Source organism: Megalops cyprinoides, chromosome 12 (genome assembly GCF_013368585.1).
Source record: "Megalops cyprinoides isolate fMegCyp1 chromosome 12, fMegCyp1.pri, whole genome shotgun sequence".
Classification (NCBI taxonomy): Eukaryota; Metazoa; Chordata; class Actinopteri; order Elopiformes; family Megalopidae; genus Megalops; species Megalops cyprinoides.
The window spans coordinates 30,961,513-30,985,028 of record NC_050594.1 but is presented as its reverse complement, the minus strand read 5'-3'; the positions used below and the strand labels follow the sequence as shown (position 1 = coordinate 30,985,028).

At 46.8% G+C, this 23,516-nt stretch overlaps 1 protein-coding gene across 1 annotated transcript in view; it reads left to right on the top strand.

Annotated features, from left to right (window-relative positions):
- The window catches only part of LOC118786438 (latent-transforming growth factor beta-binding protein 2-like), a 109,400-nt gene that overhangs the window by 55,010 nt on the left and 30,874 nt on the right, over positions 1-23,516 (top strand). Inside the window, exons 8-13 of the mRNA XM_036541495.1 lie at positions 310-412; positions 11,919-11,993; positions 18,404-18,526; positions 18,727-18,891; positions 21,796-22,029; positions 23,308-23,327. Coding sequence (XP_036397388.1) covers positions 310-412; positions 11,919-11,993; positions 18,404-18,526; positions 18,727-18,891; positions 21,796-22,029; positions 23,308-23,327 — 720 coding nt within the window. The remainder of the gene's footprint in view (positions 1-309; positions 413-11,918; positions 11,994-18,403; positions 18,527-18,726; positions 18,892-21,795; positions 22,030-23,307; positions 23,328-23,516) is intronic.

The window sequence follows — 23,516 nt, the reverse complement described above, 5'->3', positions numbered from 1 at the left end:
ATGGTAGAACTTGTTTTTGCCCTGTTTAAATGGTCTCAGATGTTTTCAGTTCTTCCTCTCTCCCATGTGAAGAATAAAAACATGCAGAGTTCCTGTAACTGGTTTCAAACATGCAACGCTGATCCAATCAGACAAGATAGATGGTGTTCAGTTCTAAAGCTGTGGAAATTCTTCATACGGCACATGACCCGTGTTGGAGAACCTGAGCGGAATGCCTCAGGACCGCAGCGTAAGAAGCACTGCCCACTGGGGCGATGTGTCACGGCCCCGTGTGTTTGTACAGTGTTTGTGTGTGTGTTTGCATTGCAGTGTGGTAAGCCGCTTCCTGGCCTGACCAAACAGGACGACTGCTGTGGCAGCGTGGGAGCCTCCTGGGGGCTGAACAAGTGCACAGAGTGTCCCCCCAAACCAGGTGAGTCATGGCCGAATGCCTGTCCGAATTCCTCTTCATTCTCTCTCAGACCTGCCAGCCAGTTTAAGCTCCGCCCATGCACACATTAGCATGCAATCAATTTACTGAAGCAAGCTAACAGTGATGAAATAATGGAGCACAGCTTATGTAATGTTTTCCATAGAGTGACTTTCGTAAAGCAGTTATAGCTTCATGCCATCACGCCGAATAACCATATCTAATCTCAGAATTACAACTGTAGCTGTGAGCTCCACTTAAATGACTTTGAAGTGCAGTTTACTAGGTGGCAACGCTATTAAAATTCCAGTTTGTTTTGAAAAGCAGACAAGCACTCATTCTAACCCTAACACCAAACACAGCACTCCATGTTAACATGGGCTCTCCTGTGATTCCAGCATTCCATCCCAGGCCTCCACATGTTCCCGGTCGCACACATCCTGTTTTACTGGTTTCTGTTGAATAAACGTATTTTAACCAGTTATGGCAGATCGGGAGATGAGAGCTGTTTCCTCTGAGACAAGCTTTTTTTCCTGCACAAACTGTAAAGAAGAAACCAATCAATATTATGATGTGCTAACATGGGGCTGAGGGACCCCTTTTTTCATGTTGTTCGCAAGCTTGATTTACGCGCTCCCTGCACACGACGGCTAATCGGATATTTCATCCTACTAATGAGGAGCTTCAGTGAAAAACCCGTCTCCGCCATCCGCCTCCTGTGGCCAGAACCTCTTGTTCTCAGCGGCAGTTATTTGCTGCTTTTCGCGTGGAGCTGCGCTGTGACCGCAAAGACGTCCTCCCATCGTAAAAGTGATGTCTGCGCTCGCAGAGGGAGCTGAGGCGAGAGGCGTTGCCCATAAATAACGCAGCCCGAGAGGAATGTTAGCTGCCCTCTGAAGGAGATCTGCGGGTGCTTTGTAATTTAGGCGGGGGGGGGGGGGCATGAGTGATTGTTCCCCCCAACCGCGTTTTGCACATCCTGAAGACAGTTGAACCACCAGGTGGTCATGTCCCCTCCCTCCACGATATCACACTTTCAAAAGGAACAACATTCACTGCAAACCTGGGGCCTTAAGGGCCTGTCCTTTTCCACTCTGAATTGCCTTTATTACATAAGCATACGCTGGTATTCGGGAAGGAGGGTCCCAGCCCAGCGTTTGTCCAAGTACTGTTAATCCAATTAGGAAATGAGTTCGCCCTCACAATCTGGCAGTGGTAGATGTCAATTGCTTGTCAAAGGGAGCTGCCACATTTCATATTTTGCTAAGCATCTAATGGGGTTGTAATCTGAAGCAGGCCTTTCTCTGGTTTAGAGCAGTGATGGCCCTGTATTTCTTACCCTCTCTCTCTCTCCATGCCAAAATCCTTTTCCAGAAACCCCAAAATACACTCATCATTCTAGATCCATCTTCTTACAAGTTCAGATGGACAGAAGTACCCTGCGTATGTTCTATGCCCAGCTGCACGTTGCAAAGCTCTCTATGAAAAGGAGGAAAGGGTAGAGACATTCAGTGCGCCTGAGGTGCATGCAGAATTGAATAAGCTTTGCAAGGTGTCTCTGGGAATACTGTGATTTTTTCTCTACGGATGTTAAATGTGGCTGTTTTCTGCTTTAAAAGGTGCCTGGAATCGCAACCTGAGGCAGAGCACATTTGGTATCACCATCAGTGGCGCTTCCCTAGCCATGGGGCAAAGTGATTTGTGCTTTTTTAATGTACATTTTTATAGCAGTGGGAAGTTATAAATTGCAGGGAGACCTTTACAGAAGGAAAGCACACTGTATAACGTTGAGTATGTTTTCCACTGAAGTGCATGGCACCCAAGTGGTTGCAGTGACAGTGTTAAGTATATGCTGTCACTGGCGGGCTCCACGCCAAGCGCATCAACAGAAAGTAATCATTTTCTCATTCCGTACATGTTGTCCGTGTTTGCGCTCGGGTCTGTCAAGAAGTCACGCGATCACACATTCAGAAACGCGCTGTTCTATCACAGAATGTGCTGGGAAAACGTCTTCCCTCTCAAAGCAGTTTTTCTCATAAGACGCCAATTTCACCCCCCGTCTCCAATTAGTTTGTTTTAGGGCACGCACCCTCCTGTTCATTTCTTGTAAGCATGTTTGCAAAACCTCACGCAACATCACAACAATAACTGGAAAAGTACAAGTTGTTAACAGTGTCTTCCGTCATGTTCATCCAAATGGGCTTTCCTGGCAGACTTTTCCCGCCAAAGACTGATCTATGAAAGATCTGATCTGACACATAATGGAAGACTGAGAGAGAGTGTGTGTGTGACCTATCAGCTTGACTGGGCAATCCTAATTAACCAGATCGCAATGATAATTCCCCTTAAAACGCTAAAGCGGAGGCCTCAGCCGCAGCCCCCTGGCGTTTTCTCTTCGTTCCGTCATCTTCCCAATTACTTCCATGTGGTCTGATTCATCCCTCGCTCCTCTCCCCATGGGCTCCCCGGGCCAGACGTGCCGTGCACTCCTCCGATCCCGCTCCGGGTCTCAGCGCAAAGAGATCCGCCTCCTCCCCCCGAACACGGCGTGAAGAAGCTGCCTTATTGTTTTAGGCAGGTCGCTGGGTACAGGGCGTACGCTGGACAGGCCAAGGAAGCAGCACTGGGAATGGGTTTTGAGGAGGGGGCTGATGTAACAGATTCATGATAACGGACAGTATAACACGCCCGCCATTTGGATCCCGCGTGCGAGAGAGTCTCTCGCCCCATAGGATGTGGCGCGCTCTAAACTCAGCGAATACCATTTGGACGCATATGAATATCGTTTGGTAATGAAATCCAACAATAATAAGCCCTGAATATGCCTGCACTTCCCGTTTCAAGATTTGTTTCTCAAGAGACTGAAAATGCAGCCCTCGTCTCTTTGGAATATTGGGATAAAATTGACCCCATTGCAGTTTAGTTACACTTGCAGTGAAATTCTCAGTAATATTAGAAATATTTTTAAGCAAAACCTTGCCCTAATCTTGAGCGCTTACAAACCCTGCCATGACATTCCTTTCTGACCCCTCCTTAGCCAGGAGAGAGGGCAGAGGAAGGACAGTAACAAGTAGAAACACTCACTTCAGTCTGCTCAACACTGTTCTGACCAGGTCTAATATTGATATCACAGTGAATAGTAGAACTGATGTAACTATTCAGTATCACTTTCTAAGTCTGTATGCAGTAAAAATAACATAACATGAACTATAGGAATATCAGTAAGCTAAGAAAACATCTCTTTAATCCATATCTCAATATTGTATCTCCTCCCCTTAAATGTTAGTCACCCAAACATTACTCCTCAAGGCGAACACAAAATACTTATGGTGCTTACACTGATGAGCCAAAACGTTATGACCACTCACAGGTGAACCGAATAACGTTGATCATCTCCAAACAAGGGCGCATGTCAAGGTCTGGGTTGATTAGATGGTAAGCGAACAATCAGTTCTCGTAGTCAGCGTGTTGGATGCAGGAGAAATGGGCAGGAGTAAAGACCTGAGTGACTTTGACAAGGGCCAAATTGTTATGGACGACTGGGTCAGAGCATCTCTGAAATGGCAAGGATTGTGGGGTGCTCCCAGTCAGCAGCGGTGAGTACCTACTGACAGTGGTCCGAGGAGGGACAAACCACAAAGCGGTGACAGGGTATTGGGCTCATCGATGCGTGAGGGCTACAAAGGCTATCCCGTCAGGTCCAAACTGACAGAAGGTCTACTGTGGCACAAGTCACAGAAAATTTTAATGATGGTTATGGGAGGAATGTGTCACAACACACAGTGCATCGTACCCTGCTGCGTATGGGGCTGCGTAGCCGCAGACCGGTCAGAGTGCCCATGATGACCCCTGTCCACCATCGAGAGCGCCTACAATGGGCTCGCGAGCGTCGGAACTGGACCTTAGAGCAGTCGAAGAAGGTTGCCTGGTCCGTTGAGTTTTCTTTTAGAGCACGTGGATGGCCGTGTACATGTGCACCATTTACCTGGGGAACTGATGGCACCAGGATGCACTGTGTGAAGACGACAAGCCGGTGCAGGGAGTGTGATGCTCTGGGCAATGTTCTGCAGGGAAACCCTGTGGACGTCAATTTGACACGTGCCACCTAGCTAAAGGGTACACCCCTTCATGGCAATGGTATTCCCTGATGGCAGAGGCCTCTTTCAGCAGGATAATGTGCCCTGCAACACTGCACACATTGTTCGGGAATGGTTTGAGGAACATGATGAAGTGTTCAAGGTGTTGCCTTGGCCTCCAAATTCTCCAGATCTCAATCCGATTGAGCATCTGTGGGATGTGCTGGACTGACAAGTCCGATCCACAGCGGCTCCACCTCGCAACTTACAGGACTTGTAGGATCTGCTGCTAAGGTTTTGGTGCCAGATACCACAGAACACCTTCAGGGGTCTTGCAGAGTCCATGCCTCGGCGGGTTGGCACTGTTTTGGTGGTACACGGAGGACCAACAGCATGTTAGGCAAGTGGTCATAATGTTTTGGCTCATCGGTGTATATATAATTGTTGTGTGCCTTAATATCATATTATTAGTTTCAAGAATGTGTCCCTTTTAAAGGAGTCTGGTCCAGAAAGGTTCATTGGCAGAGAGGAGATGGGTGTATGACAGAGCTCTCTCTGCAGCAAGGCAAAGTGATTCATGTCCCTCGGTGTGCTGCCTTCGCTGGCTTTGGGAATCGACCCGCTGCATCGGTCATGACTCAGACAAGCTGTATTCCTGAGCGCTGTGGCCTTCTGTGAAGTGGCTCATGCCAGAATCTCTGGGTCATGGCTCAACGGTTGGCTGAGGCGCTCCTGTCTTGCCCGTGTGATGCAGAGCAGCCCGCCCATGTTGAGACGCGCCTCAGCGTCTGTGAGCGAGCCTCGCTGTGTGGCCGCCTCGCTGCAGAGCTGCAGGAATGCTGGGACGGTCCTGGGCCAGAGCGGCCAAGGGTGTTCGAGGATAGGCTGGCCCTGGCAGGCAGCAGAGTGGTGACTCATGTGGACGGCACTGCCATGCCACCGACAGTGCGGTTGGGGTTAGGGTTAGGGTTAGGTCAGCGGTGGCCCAGATGTTTTCCTCCCTCTGCTGATTCTGCACAGCACCAAACGGCCGTTTGTCAGCCCCTCCTGCATGCACACCTTAACCAACATCATGGTGGCTTGTTGGGTTTTGTTAAGGACTTAGCATTCTGCTTTGCTGCTGCTGGCATACCATCTGTGAGAACCTAAGAGCCCAGTATCTGAATTCTTTCTCAGTGTTACGCTGGGGTGACCTGGGCTGGAAGGCTGGGAGGGGGTTTGGCCTCAGGGTGAAAGGGAGAAAAGGTTCCCTGCACCTTGCTGCTTTGACGTCATCCATCAGTCTCCGCGGACCTATTCCCTCCCTCCGACTCTCTCTGTGCTGCGGGATCTTTCCCAGGGAGCCGGATCAGAGGTCCCGTGGGGCCCAAATAAATCAACCCTCCCCACAGCAGCCACATCCCCCTATTGAGCTCAGCGAGGTCACCATGATCTCAGCCTCCAAACCGCGCTCCTCTGCACGGCCCCTCTGAAGTAGCACCAGGATGTTTTTAATGACTATTTGGATCAATAAAGTTTGGACAGGGCGGAGGGAGCTGGGCTCCACATGAGATCATCCCTCCCAGCTCTCCAGAAATAGAGCTCCTCGAGCCGGCTTTCATCTGCCATTCATTCAGCGCTACGCCATCTGCTTCGTACTTTCTTTTATACTAGCAATTATTGAACATCGAACACTTGTTAATAGTCGATATCAAAGCCTGCGTCGGCGCCTCGTAAAAAGACAATTGTTGTAGCCGCTGATGTCATCGGCACTCATGTCCCCATGGAGCAACTGCCATGGCAACGCAAAATCAACCCCCATGCCCATCTCCCAGTCCTAGAGAGGAGCCTGTTCAGTGGATTTGGATCACTTCAGCTTTGGTGATGTTTCCCAGCATGTAGATGGTTCTGTTCAGACCTGGATTTTCCTGCTAGAGCAGTGAAAAGACATCGCATTGGAAGCCTCAAGCTCTATTCTAAACATGTATTTCATGGTTTATGGTCTCTGTTGCAATTTGGTTCGCATCCACAATAATAAATATTCAGTTTGTGTCAGAGATATTATGGGAATTTTGTTCAAATGTGAACTGAGGGTGAGGGTGTCGTAGCAGGTTGCTGGATCACAGCTGTGCTGATGCAAACCACTGAGTCGGAGAAGACTAATATTTTAAATTGTCAAATCGTCATACAATAAGAACAGTTAATGACATAGAATTATGGCAGGAATACGTTAATGGTGAGGTCACTGCAACTATCAAGTTGATGAGGCAGAGCATAATGGAGATCAATGACTTCATAGCAGTTGGGATGTGGGAAAGTCTTCATTATTGCCTCTCCAAGGGCCATCAATGCACATAAAACAGCTTGAAATGCCATTGATTCAATTAGAGCTATGAACGAAGGCCAAGCTTGTGTGGCATTGCATTTTGCTAATGGATAAATGTCAGCTTTTTTATCGGTGTCATCTTTCACCGTACTGTTTAAATCTGAGCTTTTGTCCATCGAGGAGTATGAAATAAAGACTTTGCTTTAAAAACCCTGGCTTATCCCACCTTATGTACAGTATGTCCTCGGATTGGATTGTGGTCCTTTATTTTATGGTGATCGTGATATCGGTTCATCAAGCCACTCCAACCCAAGCCTGGCAGTCTCTCAAGTGCCAAAAAAGCAGCTTGACTCGGAGGGGAAAAAAGCAAAACCTCCATTTTAGCTGTTTTCTCTAATCAGGAGTTGGCGTCGGGGCCCGAGGGAGATTGCTTTGTCATCTTAATCGCGAGGGAATGAAGCTGCGTGATTAAAGCGCTCTTGTTTGTCCCCGATTTTTGTTTTGTGGCGCTGGTTTGTGAAAAGGAGCCCAGCGTGCGTCCCTGCGGGTCGAGGAGTCCGAGCCCTTTTTGCAGGGCTCCTGCTGCTCCCACTAGAGCGGAAAGGAGGGCAGGTTGTAGTCGTCCGTCCCACTGTGCCCCCCACCCCCGCCACAGTCTCCCACACCGTCCCAGGTTCTGTAACACTGGGTTGAAGTTCCCATGATCGGGCTCTGATTCCCTGGGCAGGCATCTGGCAGGCTTTGGCTAGGCTGTGCGTTCTGTATGATTGATGCCAGGGGGAGGTTGCATGGCAGGGTACTCACTCACTCTGCGCTCCACATGGAGCCCTCCCACTAGGCAGGGTGGTCTGGGCAGTGATGGCACTAAATTATCAATTAAAGGTTTAGATTCGCATAACGAAGAATTTTTCAAACTGTATAGGCGTCTCTCTACATTTCCATCTCTTTCTTTCGCTCTTACTGTCATTATTCCCTCACTTTCTCTTTCCCATCTTTCTTTCTTTCTCTCTCTCTCTGTCTGTGTCTCTCTCCCTCTGTCTCTCTGTCTTTCTTTCTCATTATCTCCCCCTCTTTCCCTCTTGCTCTCTTTCTGCCTCACCCTCCCTCATTTCCCTGCTTGGCTGACTCTGCCCCCCACAGTCAGTCCAACTATAGTGTGACAGCAGTCACTCGCATCCCCAGTGACCCATTACTTAAGGACAACTATGCAAACCTCCCTTTCTCTCTGGAATATAAAGCTCTTTCTATTCGGATTGTTTGTTTCTTGTTCTTTCACACTGACAAATGACTCTTGGTTAACCTGCGGTCTGAACTCTGTGGCACCTCCCTTTTGTATCATTTACTTTATTAGCTGCCTCTCCTATCAGTTGATTTCTACATAGGTAATATTTTACAAACTGACTATTTAGGCAGTTGTCTGCTTGCAGGTGCGATTCAAGGAAGCAAGTGTTAAGCCAGGGTACAACAGTCGCCACGCCACATTCTTCCTTAGACACAAGGGAATAAAGAAATTATGTTAAATACTGTTTGGAAGAGGCTGTCAGGCTACAGCTGAGCAGCAGAGTGGGACCGAATCCTTTCTAGATAAAAACGACAGTGACAGGGTGAGCACAAGTGAAATCCACGGCCGGCGGCGTTTGGCCCTCTCCTTTGTGAGCTACGGTAATTTGTGGGGCAGATTGACAGGGGTGTTCCCATTCACGTTACTAAAATGAACGCTAATGGTTCGGGCTGCCCACTGTTGCGTGCGAGTGCATCTCAGCTCACTGTAATGATGAGCGTTGCTCGGAAGCGGATGGTGGACCTTGGCAGTGGAGCGGCGTCGGGAGACACCCGGCGGGGCCCTCACACAGCCTGGCAGCTGCCCTGCTGAAAGAGAATCCTGTCCCCCCAACATGGTGCAATACAAAGCTACGTTTACTCCCCACTCTGCTGCTTGCCTGTGCTTTGTGAGGTGAACAGAGATGAGTTAGTTTTGGATGCTGGCAGGCCAATTCAGGGAGAGTTAACACTCCGGAAAGGAAAACACAGCAGTCTTTTGGAAGGATCTTTTATCAGGAAGGGAAAGAACCCACCTGTGGCCGGTGATACCTTACTGACTGGAAGGAAGGAAGGTGGAGCTTGTATGTGTGCACTATTTTGACTTGGTCTCATACTGTATGTTCCAGTCCCTCAGAGGTGAAAAGTTAGCCTCTGTAAGCAGCAGATTGACAAGCTTGAGAGACTCTTATTGCAGGGATGAATGTGTATCAGTCAGTCTCGAGGAAGGAATTAAATCTCAGTGTGTTCTTCTCACCAGCAATTGGCATCCTCTGCGCTCTTTACATGATGTCATCCCTTCAACCCTGTAACATGTAGCTAAGCATTTTGAGTGTGAAACATAACAATCTTACCACAAACATCATATTCAACCACTTTCTAGGAAGTGTTGCATCATCTCCTGAATTCATACTGCTAAGATTATAGATGCATCCTGTGTTTCTGCCTTTCATACGGCTGAAGGGACAATAGTGCAGTTGTTCTGTTTGCTGGAAGTGCAGAGCTGCCTGAGATATGGACGTTTGCTCCGCTGGTGAGTAAGTCTCTGTCCAGTGGAGAGTTCCTGCTCCTGTCCTCCTGGTCTTACTGGCAGGACTAATAAGCTTTATTGAGGACTGCAGGGCGCCCCCTGCTGCGCGTCCTCTGGCATGTGCGCCCAGCTGTCACTCAGCCCAGATTCCCCCTGATCCCGTCACTGTGGGGGCCCCGCCCGACGCCCAGCCAAAACAGCTCATTACCCAGAGGAGCTGCGGGGGGATTACCACGGCCAGATTGGGGACGGGCAGGCGGAAGTGGGTCTGTCACGGCCAGCGTGTATGTGACACGATTATCCCTGGTTGAGGGGGAAGGGGGGAGGCACCCCGCTTCTGACACAGTTTTGCCCCCTGAAACTTCGGGTCACCAGACAGAGAATAGACCTGCCTCTTCTCCCAAGTCACGCCATGTCCCAGACTTCCCTGGGACTGGATTTACAAACACAAACCTTAAATCCTCTCAGGGAAACAAATAACCCAGTAACACAGAAGGGATAAAAGTAACAAGGCTAATGGCTCTTCCGTCAGTAAACATGGATTACATACTTTTCGAAAAGGTTTTTTTTTTCCTTTTGACTTGGAATCTTTGCTCAGAGATCAACCAAGTCAGATCGCTCTCAGCACTTGTATCCTTTTTATTCATTTAAGGTGAAGGAAAACATTTCTTAAAATGGAGAAAGCAGGAAGAGGAAGACCTCTGGAAACACTTTTTTTGAGGCCACATCCCTGGACTATTTTTAACCTTTTTAACCAGCTTCTCACCTGTGTGAAAAGGGGGTTGATGCAGACACTCTAGTTTCAGCTTTCCTAAACAAATGTCAGGAAAGAGCCTGAAAGTGGTGGTCCTTTTTCACGGTGCTGTTGCGTTGAGGGAAGACATGGTGCGCACGGCACCCACACGATTTTCACGGCCCTGGTGTCTAGATTGAAGAGGAAGCAAGAGGGCTCCTTCCTGACCCTGTTTACCCTCTGTCCTGCAAGCCAGACAGCTCCCTGACACGATCGGAGAACTCCTTGTCACTTTCTCCAGTCCGGCCCACACTGGATCAACAGCATACCATCTGCTGGAGCTGCAGCTGGAGATAAGGTCCTACACCCAGCGCAGCCATCCGCAGAGAGCGGCCTGATGGGAAATGACAGAGGGAGCTACTTTCACGGATGCCAAGTGCAGATATTCCCACAGCTCCGCAGTGGAAGAAAAGGGCAGACAGTTGTGCATGTGAATTTATCTCGATGATACAGGCAATATTTGGCCTGCCATTTGCTCAGCCCACATATTAGATGTTTCACATTTACAGGATGTAGTTAGAAGAATCTGTGGTATTGTTGCCTTGTCACAGCTTTTGAGCTCCTTTTGAGTGAAGCTGTGATGGTTTGAAGAGTGAAGCTTGGAAAACTGAAAAGAAGGAAACGGGATAGAGGCAGCGAGGGAGGGAGCAAGGTCAGGTTCAGAGGCACCTCACAAAGGACTGCTCTTATTCTCCTGCCATCCGTAAAAAGATTGCAGTTACAGTCTCTTTTCTGGAGTGCACATATCAGGCACACATTTCCTGTGCATTTCTTGACACTTCTGAATTACAGGGGGAGGCTGTTACCTGAACCTTTTCACCATGTGCCTGCCGTTCCACGAGTCCTCTGCAGGTCCAGTTTCACTCTTCAGAACTGCGAAATACGTGACTAATCACCCTGTTCCGTTCCCGCCTGGCGGCGTGCTCCTGTTACCTCCCCAATCACCCCACAGCAGTCACCTCAAGTCAAAAGCCCGTCCCAGTGATCCGATACCCCCCCCCCCAAACACCCCCACCTGCAAAATTAATCATGAACCTTTGTCTGCAGGACAGTGTGCCGAATGAATGATGACATCACACTTTTGAGACTCTGTCATCAGCTGTAGTGATGTGGTGGGGCTCTTGCAGGCAAACACTATTCTTTCAAGCCGCAGTCTTTTGAGCGCCAAAGTGCCCTGCTGAAAGATATATGAAAGGCGAAAAGCCTGCGACCGCTCTGTCTTGCCTCAGGGGTGATTTGTGTTAAAATGGAGAATTAAAAAAAAAACACATGGGATATATTAGTAGTCCTCAGAGAGGTGTAATTGTTAACCTTTAAATGAAGATAATGGGATCATTCACCAACCCACAACTGAAGCAGAATGCCTCGGATTTGCCAAGGCCTCTAAAAGGAGTTATTACTGCTTGTTATTTTGAGACGCCTACAGATATTTACAGTTCAGGGCAGTGTGATACTGGGAATGTAATAGTAAGTGATTTGTGTTGTTGTTCAGTTCTGCTTGATGGCTGTGCTGTCATATAAATGTGGTTGGTGGAGATCAGTTTACATATCTGTGCTTTCTATTCTGGTGTCCCGCAGGGCCCAGCTGTAGGTCCCTCTTTTTTTTCACCCCAGTGAAGCAGCTCACATCTGTTAGTTATCTTTGCTGCTAAATCAGAGGTCTGTGTGCTTCATACATGTCCTGGTTGTTAAAGCTGACAGAGGCTCTGTGTGTAATTTTTCTCCTTCTCTAATCAGTTCTAAAGCTGTGTAATTTTCTTTTCCAGCCTATGCGGTGATTGCGAATGGCCAAGTGGAGTGCCCCAAAGGTTACAAGAGGATGAACTTGACTCATTGTCAAGGTAAGCAAAATAATGAAATTCTTCCTTTTTCTGATCCTCTGTGCACTGATCGAGGTCATTAAGTAAATCTTATCCAAACCCCATTCTGAAAGAGACATGGCCCCTACATCCCTTCCACTTCCTTCCCCCACAGCATACATACGAGCACACACAACACATGCAACACACACAAACACACATGTAAATATAATACTGAATGGAGTGAACAGTTTTCATAATATTGCTGTTCAGGACTGAGGTATTTGCACCCCCACAGTGAACAACATTACTCCAGCAAACATCACAGATGAACTGCTAGTCATGTTCTACCTTATACATAACATACTGTGTCCAGTAGCTTCAGGACTCACCTGTTCTACCCTAAACATGACAGCAACACAGCTGTTACACTATTTACACTTCCTTATTTCTGTGGGATGCTACATCCCCACAGCACCCATCCCAGATCCAAAGTGTTACTCTTAGGATTTTTGTTCAGTTGGAAGTGTTTGATTTGCTCTTTTTAACTCGAGTGATTCTACTATGAATAGGTTAGGGTATGAACTACTATAATTTTTGACTTGGGTGCAAAATGGATGGCGGTCTTAGTACGTCATAAAGCTCTGACTTCAGTCTCAACACATAAAAGCAAACACACCAATTCAAGCACTTTTCATAGTCCTTATGTTTGGGTCTGCAAGCAATAATAACCCTAAGAATGCCCATAAAAGTATTTCTAGCTTTATGTGTAACCCCACTGGAAATGGGGTCAAGGGTACAATTTGGTTTGGCCGGGGTCAGAGTTCAGCTGCCAATTGGGCTTTGGGCTATGATTTTTATTGGGATTTGGAGATTGTGTTGGAAAATGATAAGGCAGACCATGATTATGGTTAATGTGGGGTTTGGAGCATAGTTAAGTGAGTGGTAGCTGCAGTCTTATTAGTGTAACTGACATAGCCCTCACACTAAATCTGGCTACTGAGGAAAGACTTCATGAGTACAGCTCAGTCATCTGCTTGGAAAAAATAATCCTTTGCCTGCGCCAAGAAACAATGTACTGGTTTATGGCACATACTGGCTGGTCGGAAAATTATGAAACTTTGTATATTGTATCTAAACTTTGTAGATTTATATCTGTAGCACTCAGTATCAGAGAGAAATAGAGATTATCAGTTATACTGTTATGTCTCCACTCGAAGCTGTATCCTTGCAGTCAAAGCAGTGTTCAACTGGACTGTGTCCTTCATACAGAGATGGAGTAGTGAATACCCTATCACAGACAGTGTTCTCTGTGTAAACCAAATGAAATGTGTATGTTGTTGATTCATTCCACTAACACGTCATGCATGTGTTGACAGAGGAGACGATTTGCCAAGCAGATTGGGTAAACCTCCTCCGTCATTTCTGTTTAGGTTTACAAGGAAACCAGGCAACAGTAAATGAGGTTACCATTAGTAAGCCACCGCAGTTATCTGTAGGGATCTTCTCAGCTGTTGTTGTTTTGTGTCTGGTACCGTATAATGTTTCTACAAATGACGGATCTGGCAGCACCGAAAATGAATGGCTGTTCGTCACGTACTCCAGCAAATTCCTGCTGTTACAGGCGGTGCGCGGGAAGACGGGTGTCGATATTTTGTCCCAAAGGAATAATAATGCTACATTTGCAGGAAGGAAGTGTCAGCCTCTTTATGACCAAGTTCCCACTCTGTGCTACTGGGTGTGTTTAAGCAGCATACATGCCGCTGTTGTTTTGCTTTCATGTGTACAGTTTCTCTGCATGTGTTATTTCAACCTGTGAGGAGTGATTTGCTTTTCGCCATCAGACCTTTGGGGCTCCAATAGGATTTACGATGACTTCGGAATTCCTGCTGCTTGGAGGCCTGAATTGTGCTTGCATAAGATTGAGGAGGGTACGCACCACAGTCATACTGTGCAAATCAGACAGATTCCCTATCATAGAGTTGGTGGCATCTCTCATAAAATAGAGTTTAAAACACAGGTGTGGAGGGAGAGGGAGAAAGAAGGATAGGCGGTGAAGAGTGGGGCAGGTCAACCTTACACATGGCCATCTGCTAAGTGCCTATGAGTTTAAGTGGAACCTCACCCACAGAAGTCTTCACGTCTCCCTGGCTACAGTGCACTCTGTCCCAGTGCTGCCGTTTCTAAGGCAGAGTGCGAACGCACAGCAGTTGCCTCTTACCTCCTCTGCAGCTGACAGAGGTCACCGCGGAGGTCACGCGCACAGAAAGCTGGAGAGTGAAGTTCAGCTGGACCTGCGAGACGAGCTGGGGATTGCATAAGCAGGCTCCCATAAAGAGCACTACAGCTTTGGCAGGGCTCGCCGTGCTGTGCACTGGATGGAAACTGTCTGGTATACCATCCCCCTGGGGGCGGGGTCGAACCCAGGGCCAGCGGCCTGCGCGGAGAACGAGCATCTCCACGCATTTAACCTGTGCTTGACAGGGCTCAGCCTCAGTGCTGAGACCGTTAGAGTCCCACTGGCCTCTTAAACAGAGTATTGGACAGTTGGGCAATGTTTTTCGCCGAACATCTGTCACTAATGTGACACAATGGATTTTACTGGATGACTCGCTTTCATTGTTAAAATATAGCTGTATAAACAACTGGCATTTTTATCCCCCGATTAGCACAGCCATGGCTATTATCTTTGTTTTGTTCTTAATGCAGAAAGGAGTTTCATTTTATTTATTATTTTTAATCAATAAAAGAATGTGTTTGGAGAGATAAAACTGAAACATTTATGCTCTGCCCTCCACTCCCCCCGGCAAGCCATGGACAGGGACATATTTTTAATGTGTGCAGAATTCAAAGCGGCGTCAGGGGTTGCCAACACGCTCAGCGATTTATCCAGCTTTGATTCAGCCTGCTCCTCCTGATCACTTCAAGATGTTCTCTCCCTCCATTCCTTGTTTTCTGAGGCCGAAAACCAAACGGACAGATTTTCACAATATTTACCAGCCAACTCCACAGGCCCGGTCCCATCCTTCTGGAGCGCTAAGTCCCAAATTATTTTTAATTTCGGCCCTCAGAAGAGTGGCCAAATCCTCAGAAAAGGATTTTTCAGGGATTCTGTCAACCTGAGGTCCTGTCTGCCAGCGGATGACTCGTGAGTTCTTGTCTGAACACATCGTCCTGTAGTGAAAGACGATGGGTTTTCTGCCTGGTTGCGGAGATGCGATTCACCGCATTTCTGTTTTTTGCTCACGCTGGCTTGGGCCTGTGCTGCCAATGCACTGTGGCCTGCTATTGGAACAAAACCTTCCCTGCACTCTAAGTGAAACGCCATGGGCCAGATTTTCCACGAGCACCACAGCCCCTCCAGTTCCAGCCATGTAAAATGGCAGTGTGTGTGCTGGAACACCTATACTGCTGTGTGCTATATGTGCTGTGGTGGAGGAGTTTCAGTACTTCCCCGTTTCCACTGACAGGTCCCACCTGACCTGTGCATTATGTGTGCCAATCAGATGCGATCCAGTGTTGCAGTAACGCTTGGGATTGGTCACACAGTTGGCCAGGGTCAGTCCTCTGTAGATATGTCCCAGGATCTCCTTGGGTACAGATGTCCTGCAGCTAAGGAGAGCTGGTGGGCCACAGAAACCAAGAAAAGCTAACATACTCAGAACTATTCTGCTTTTGTGGTTAGGCAAACCCTGAGAACCCTGAATAAAATCTGCACAGCATTTGGCTTTTCAGCTAAAGCAATGGGTCAGGTCATAAGACTGTCAGAAACTTAAGTCAGAATCATGCATCTCAGATTAATTGCTGTTTGTGTAGGGGGCTTTGCGAGGGGACGCTCAGTCTCATTCTTCCCGAGCCCACACACTGATGCATTTTGTCTGGGTCCTCGCACACAAGATTTAAAAAATAGTTCTGGGTCTTTTTTAAAGCAGCGCTGCATACTTCACCCTCCGGGAATTAATCAAAGCGCCATTACATTGTTACGCAAGATAAACCCAGATTGGTTCTCTGAATGGATCGTTAGACTTGGTGTACACAGTGGCCATAATCTTTTTAGTGGGTGTTTTGTGTGTGCGTGTTTAGAGCCTGACGGCTCCCTCCATAAAAAGCAGCTATTTATTGGCAACAATCGCATCATCTGGGCTAATTGTCAGTTGCAGCTTGGCTGGGACAGCCCACAGACACACTCACTGTGTACCGTTGCAGCGATGTGGTCACGAGAATTGTATCTGAGAATTCACTTGTTTGATGGATGCGAGTGAACACTCCCACTGTGCAATGCATACCAAAGGCTGCTTTTCTGGAGGGCAAATGAACCAGATGGGAGAAGTAGGTGCTGAGTTTACAGCAGGTCATGACAGGGCATCAGCCAAGTTGAATTCAGTCCCTCAGTGGAGACCAGGTCATGCCTGAAGAAATGAAACCTTGCTAATCTATGAACCAAAATGGCCGTCGGTTCTGCGCTGCTGCTAACGATGGACTGAACCCCCCCCCCCCACCCCCATGTTAAAGATCAGGACCTTAGCTCAAAAGCAGACATCTCTGTGGGCGTTTTGTTGCTCCAGAAAGCCAAGTCTCATACAGTGACTTCATAGACACAGTCTATATACTGTAAACAGCTTATTGTGGAAGCGTTCCTTATGCTTCCAGCAGTTACGAATAGTGTTTTAAAAGGATCCCAAAAGATGTGACTCACGGCCCGATCTTAAGTGTACTGCCACGCGCACCAGTCCCATGGCAGCTCCTCCTCAATGTGCTGGGAGACACTAATGCCGGATCATTTGCTGCCCTGGACTCTATGTTTATGTCTCCAGGGCTTATATATTTTCCTTCAGCGGGTCGGGAGGGTGTGCTTCGATCTTGTCATTAGGTGGTCCCCCTCTTGTCGTTCACAGCTCCCATTCGATGCCTCACCTCCTGACTGACAGTCTCACTTTTTCCACTGGAGGAAGACAACAACCAAACGAAAGCCTTCCGCTAATTAATAATTATTAGGGCAGGGAGATTCAGGCCCATGGGGCTCCACTCACCACGGTGAATGGGATGGGCTGGTGATTTACTGTTTGTTTTACTTAATGCAAAAACAAACCCCGCTCCGTCCCTATGACAGCCATGAACGCACAGCTGAAGCATGTCCACTGCTACCCAGAGCTCCCAGCCTCCATCTTCTAACTCAGGGTAACGTTCCCACTGTTGAGAGGAGAAATAAACCGCATATCCGTCCTGTGGAGGGTTTAAGAGAAGAGCTCTTTCCTGAAGTACCGTCAACTCCCTTATATACATTTGGGGCTGCATTGACCTTTGCCCACTGTGCAGGAAATGCACTTAGAAGGGCGGGGTCATTAATTTAAAGCATACATTCACTCCCCTCTCTCTCCCTGGTGGCTGCGGTTGTCATCGTTTATTGAAAGTTGCTGCTGGAATTTCTCAGTGCTTTTTTTAATTACATAGTTACACGTCAACAAGAATTTGTTTTTTTTTCTCTAAAGAAAGATGTTTTTGTTCAGAACCTGGCCAGAAGCGCAGGACATTTTCATTAACAATGCAATGAGTGTCACATAATTGATGCAATATTTTGTTGTGGGCATGGTGATGGATCAGGATAGGGTACAAACAAGCTCTTATATATCACAAAATATTGGGAAGATATTCAAATTATTATTATGTTATTACTGTCATGTTATTATTTATGTTTTTTATTTGTTATTTGTTACCCAAGAAATCAAATTGAGTTGTGATATGGTCCTAGAAAGTCCCAATGCTTGAATGGAATCATACTTGATGGCTTTCCAATGCAGGCTCCTGAACTGTAGTGTTTTTGTAATTACAGTAAACCAAGAGGCAATGTGAGGATGCCTGTGTGTGTGTGTGTGTGTGCGTGTGTGTGTGTGCTTGACCCCATCTGACTCTCCTATCGCATGATTTCTCTCAGCGTTCTTCCTGGTCCGATGTATTGGGTTGCTCACATGAAAGCCATCTTGGTGCCAGCAATTCATGGTTCTTATTTCATCCTTTCCTTTTGAGGTGTAACCACTAATTACGATCACCTTGGAACTTGAAAGGCCTCTCTTTTGCTGAAAGTTTCTGCTCACGCTCTGAGCAAGGTATTAGGCTGACAAAGAGCACAGTCTGTTGGGAATACAAGCTCTGTTCCCACTCCCTGTACCAGAAAGCTATTCCACATCAGGTCAGCCATTAGTATCCTCTGGACTCTAATCATTATGGAATCTCAGTGTGGAACTGTTTCCAAATGGTGATGACCAGTGCTGGTACTTCTGAGAGGAGTCCATTATGCTCACACAAGCCGTTGCGGCTCTCCGAGAATTTGTGTTTTTTTGTTGTCTTCTTCTCCTGCAGTCCTCAGGTGCTCTTGATGTGGGCGTGCAGCCAAGAAATGGGGCTTTCTGTTGAAACATGTTTTTTTTTCCTGTTGTTGTGTTTGATGTTGTCAGATATAAATGAGTGCCTGATGCCTGGGATCTGTAAGAACGCAGAGTGTCTGAACACCAGAGGCAGCTACAGATGCACCTGCAAGGCTGGATACATGCTGGACGCAGCCAGGAGCCACTGTGTCTGTGAGTCTCTGTCTCTCACACACACACACACACACACACACATACACACACACACACACACACACACACACACACACACACACACACAAACACACACACACCTCTGTGTCCACTCTTGGGTTGTCTGTTTTGGCTTTGAAGGGCTGACTGCTGAAGACTGTCTCTTCACGTCTCTATGTTTCTTTTTTTTTTCTCCCTAGCGGACAAAGCCATTTCAGACACCAAAGGCACATGCTACCGTTCGTCGTCTGCAGGGACCTGCTCCCTGCCCCTGTCTCAGCACATCACCAAGCAGATCTGCTGCTGCAGCCGCGTGGGCAAGGCCTGGGGCACGGCCTGCGAACGCTGCCCTCTCCCCGGAACAGGTGTGTCCCTTCACCCGTCCGCAACACGCAGAGCCCACAGTGAAAGGCTCGTGGTAAAATAACAGCATGGATTTTGATGAGGATGTGGTCTGAAATGGGGTCAGGGTACTCTCTAGAGAGGAAATGATGAGCCACTTGTCTTGATCAAAATCCAGCACCCAGCTTCTTTGCTGCCAAACTCCTATAGCTGGGGTTTACTTGGTTATTGGCTGTCTCCTCCCCAAAGGGAAGCACAAGCTGAGATTGTTCCACATTATGGCCTGCATTCATGCATCCATGGGCCAAATGGATGGATTGGGAGTTGTATGAAAAGGCTGTTTGTTTATCCTGGAAGTGTGCCATTTGCATTAAAGAAAAAGAGGGGGCTCACCCCAGCAAAATGAATTAGGCAGTCAGCGGACGCTGATGTTTTAACAGACTGAACTCATTTGACAAAACGATGCTTCCATGCAACGCACAGTAAAGGTTCCTTGAATTTTCGTCTTTGAGAGCCAAAGGGTCACACATGCCTATTGCAGCAGCATTGGGTGAGCTTTTATCGCCTGTGTTGAATTTATGCATACAGTCCTGAATGCATGTCCCCCAGTCACCCAAGCTCCATGGTGCAATGTTTTTTGGATTCAGAGTAAGCAGTTACATTAATTACAGTTTACACATCTCTCAAAACAGCTATCAGCATAAAATTCAATCATGTTGGCTGTTACAATGCTTTCAGTCATATAATACACTTCAAAGATGACCAAACATATTTGAAGTGGAAGGAGACCAAAATAAAAGAACTGAGGTATTTTTTGAAGTTCTTCATCAGTGGGAGGGAGCCTCGCATTGTCACAAAAGCCCTCGGAGGGGGAAACTATCAGAAGTCAGACTGAGTTAAAGCTAAAGAGAATGAATGAATTTAGCCAAAGGAAACATGGGAAGTCGTTTACATCCTCCGCTTTCTCTCTGATCTTATCGTTTATGTGGAAGGAAAATGTTTCACTGGTGTTGCATGGATTTCAGGATGCTCATGGAAAGCTGAGGTTGATGTAGATCAGATGGCAGATGTTTGGACCTCCGTGGTTGCTCCAGAGCTCCCAGAGATTCCCAGACACATTCACAGCCTGATCATTCAATCGTGATTCTGCTCTCTGGGTAGGGGAGGAGCAAACGGGTGTAGGTGGAGTGAAAAGAGCCAAGCTGTTGATGCCCCATTTATCCCAGAGGATCCGGGGGCCAAATCTTCATCAGATGATCGATGCTATGTGGGTCATGACTAGCATTCCCACAGATTCTCATTGGGATGTGGTCACCGCCTCTCAACTTTCATCTCTCCTCGTGTTTATCTGAAACATTCTCGCCCCCAGCCATGGGGGGGATGGGACGGGTCTCCTCCACTGACCCCTGTTGGGCCTAATCACAGCGATGTCACCAATAATTTATCACAATGCATTCTTCCAATGTAAATATTTGCACAGTCCCCCCTATCCTAGGTCACCAACAAGATAATCCACTAATACAGCGCTCACTGCTGTGAAGGCGTCTATATGTCTGTCAGACGTCAACTGAGGTACAGTCTGTGACCTTTTAATGAGCAGTTTGCCGGTGAAGTGATACTGTCACTGATCTGTTTTCCCCCAAACCATTATTGATATTGACAGTAATTATTCTACCTTTTAATAGATATTCTTGGTGGTTTTCCAGCCAATTTCTATTGAGGAGCACAAATATCGCACCATTAGAGCCATTAGTGCCATTGCCTTATCATTGGTTGGCGAGCTAGCTAGGCAGCTGATCACAGTACTTTGAAGAGGTTAATTTACTTAGCTAGATTTGTTGACATATTTGCTGCGTGCTGCTTGTGTTAATTATAGATTAATTTTGCTCTAGCTTGTTTCTTCCTTCTTCTGTGTCTCACGTCATTACATGCTATGAATGAGTACATTCTCTTTGCAGCACTGTCGGTATAAGAAGATCACATCTATAGCAATTATAATCACTGTCTGTTTGATGAGAAAGACTTTGAAACATTATTTTTGGAAATATTGGCTTATGTATACTGGCACACTGAACAAAAATTACGAGAAAGATAATCAACAGAACATTTGTCCTTCATGTATTCCTCCTGCTCTGTGATATTGTCCAAATTTATCGTCCTGATTTGGTTGTCAGATGTAATTACAGGCAAATATTGCACAAGGGAGAGTAGTTTGTCATGCTATGTGGGCTACAGAAAGATCTGTAAAATGATTAGTCCAAATAGACTTGAAATTGCCTTTCTATTAGCGCAGTGGAAATAGATGTGCAGCACGCGATAGTTTGTGGGAAAGATACATTTGAGTGAAAGAATTTCCTTGAGCTTTAGAGACATGTTTACTGTATTTTAGATCATGGGTGTTCGCTTATCAACAAGCCCTCATAAACCTCAGTGTTGTGATGCCAGTGAGGCGGTGAGAACTCTGCCAGCACACGGGTTAACCTCCTGCCTCTGTCATCGAGGAGCCTCCACGACCTGCCTGAGAAAAATGCGGTGTCCATGATTTCCACATTATTGAGTTTAAAGTTCAGGAAGCGTTACATGCATCAAGCACTTCCCCTCTGGCTCATACCGGCCCATTCCCATGTCTCCCGCTCTCTGCGAAACCGCCCTCCACATCCCTCTTGGACAGCTATCGCTAGGTGGACCTGGCAGCCGCCCTTACAGAAACGAGTTCAGCAAAGAGGCGCCACTGAGGGTGTGATGGCGCGCTGCTTATAATGGTATTACACGGACAGCTTACGGTATTTCTGCAAACACCAGACAGAAACGCGATCCGTGATTACGCCCTGGCTGCGCTGCATGTTTGCTTAGGAGGCCGTGAGGGAAACGGACCCTGTGTGCTGTTTTTCTCTGAGCCCCTGCTCTTCGCTTCTCCTTTCCCTCAGACCATTTCAAGGAGATCTGCCCCGCGGGCCACGGCTACACCTACTCCAGGTCAGACATACAGATTACGCTGCGGCAGGTGGAGGAGGAGGAGCTGAGGAGGACCACCACAGCCCAGCGTCCTCTGCCCCCGCCTCCTCCCCACGAACCCCAGCAGCCCCAAACCCCCCGCTATCCCCAGCACCCGTCCCCTGACACGCAGCCTCCTGTTAAGACACCGAGTGGGCGGCCTGAAGGTGAGTGAGATCACAGCGAGTGGAGCTTTCCCAAATGCTGGGTAATCACACTCACAATACTGTAGAGAGGTAATAGTTTCACCCAAGTTAGTCTGTTATCCACCTGAGGGATTTCATCTACTCAGAGGATTTAAACTGAACCCGTCTCTCTGTACTCATCTCATAATTTGTGACTAGCTCTTGATTTTGACCTTGGGGAGAAGACTTGGACTGCTTACGGAACTTGAGCTTACTCTAAACCTTGAGAGATGTATGCACTGCTGCTGTCAGAAGGCCGTCATCCAAGTACAGTACCAAAAAAAGGAGCTCACTTATTTTCCACATTAATAAACAGATAACTGAGGTTGGAGTGGAACTCTGACTGATGCGCTTGAACTGTATGTTCAGCTGTGTGGTATGACGGTTAGGGATATGGATTTGAATCTTGGAGGTTACAGGTTCAGATGCTGGAGAGGGCCACCACAGAGAAAAGTAGTTAACCTGAGTTACTGTGAAAAATATGCAACTGTATACATACATAATATGTAATGGATAATATGGATGATGGTGTCTGCCAAGCACATGCTGTGCGGTAATGGTAATAAATTACACTGGAAATAAAGAAAGGCATGGTGTTTTATGGCTCATAACATACAGAACCAAACTGAGCTGATTTGGATTAAACTCACAGATGCACTGACACAAAACATTTAGGCTCTCGCAGAAATGTAATTTTCATGTGGTCAGACCAACTATTTGTTACTACCAAAATGTCCAACAAATGTTCACAAATATAAATCACATCATACATCCCGAAAACACAGATATTTGAGAAAAGGCCTAAGTCCAGCAAGTTCAAACATCTGCAACCCCTGGGTTTCCAATGAAACATTCTTGTGATTTGCAGGAATGAGATAATTCATTGGCATTAGTTGAGTGGAATGATTTATATTGAGGACCATAAATATTTAGAGATTGTGTCTTCATTATCTCAGATGTCTTTTTTTTTCCTTTCCATTATTTTCATTTTTTCATCAGGAGTATGGGCATTTTCAAATCTTAATCGAGTCTTGAAAGCTTACAGGATAAATGTGGAATAAGCCGTATTTTATTAGAAACAAAGACTTTAAGACTTGTAATTTCATTTTCGAGGTCCTCTCTGTCAGGGAGATGCAGCAGATCTGAGTCTAAACAGTAAAACGCCCAATGACAACATGGCTCAAAATTGTTATGATAATGCTAACAGAGTGTCAGCTTCCTCCACTGATTAAATAACATTCTTTTATTGTCTATTAACAGATGTTGAAACATCGAGACCAGTAAGTGTTCCCTCTTTGACATGTGTGCATGAAAACATAACAGCTTTCAACAATTTGTCACACCTCAGCAATCTGAAAAGACACGAACTTGGCGTAAGCTTAGAAGAATGAATTTAAGATGGACTGACATACTTGTGTAAACTACACAGATTAAAAATGTTATTTTCATTGGGGAATAGTGTATATTTG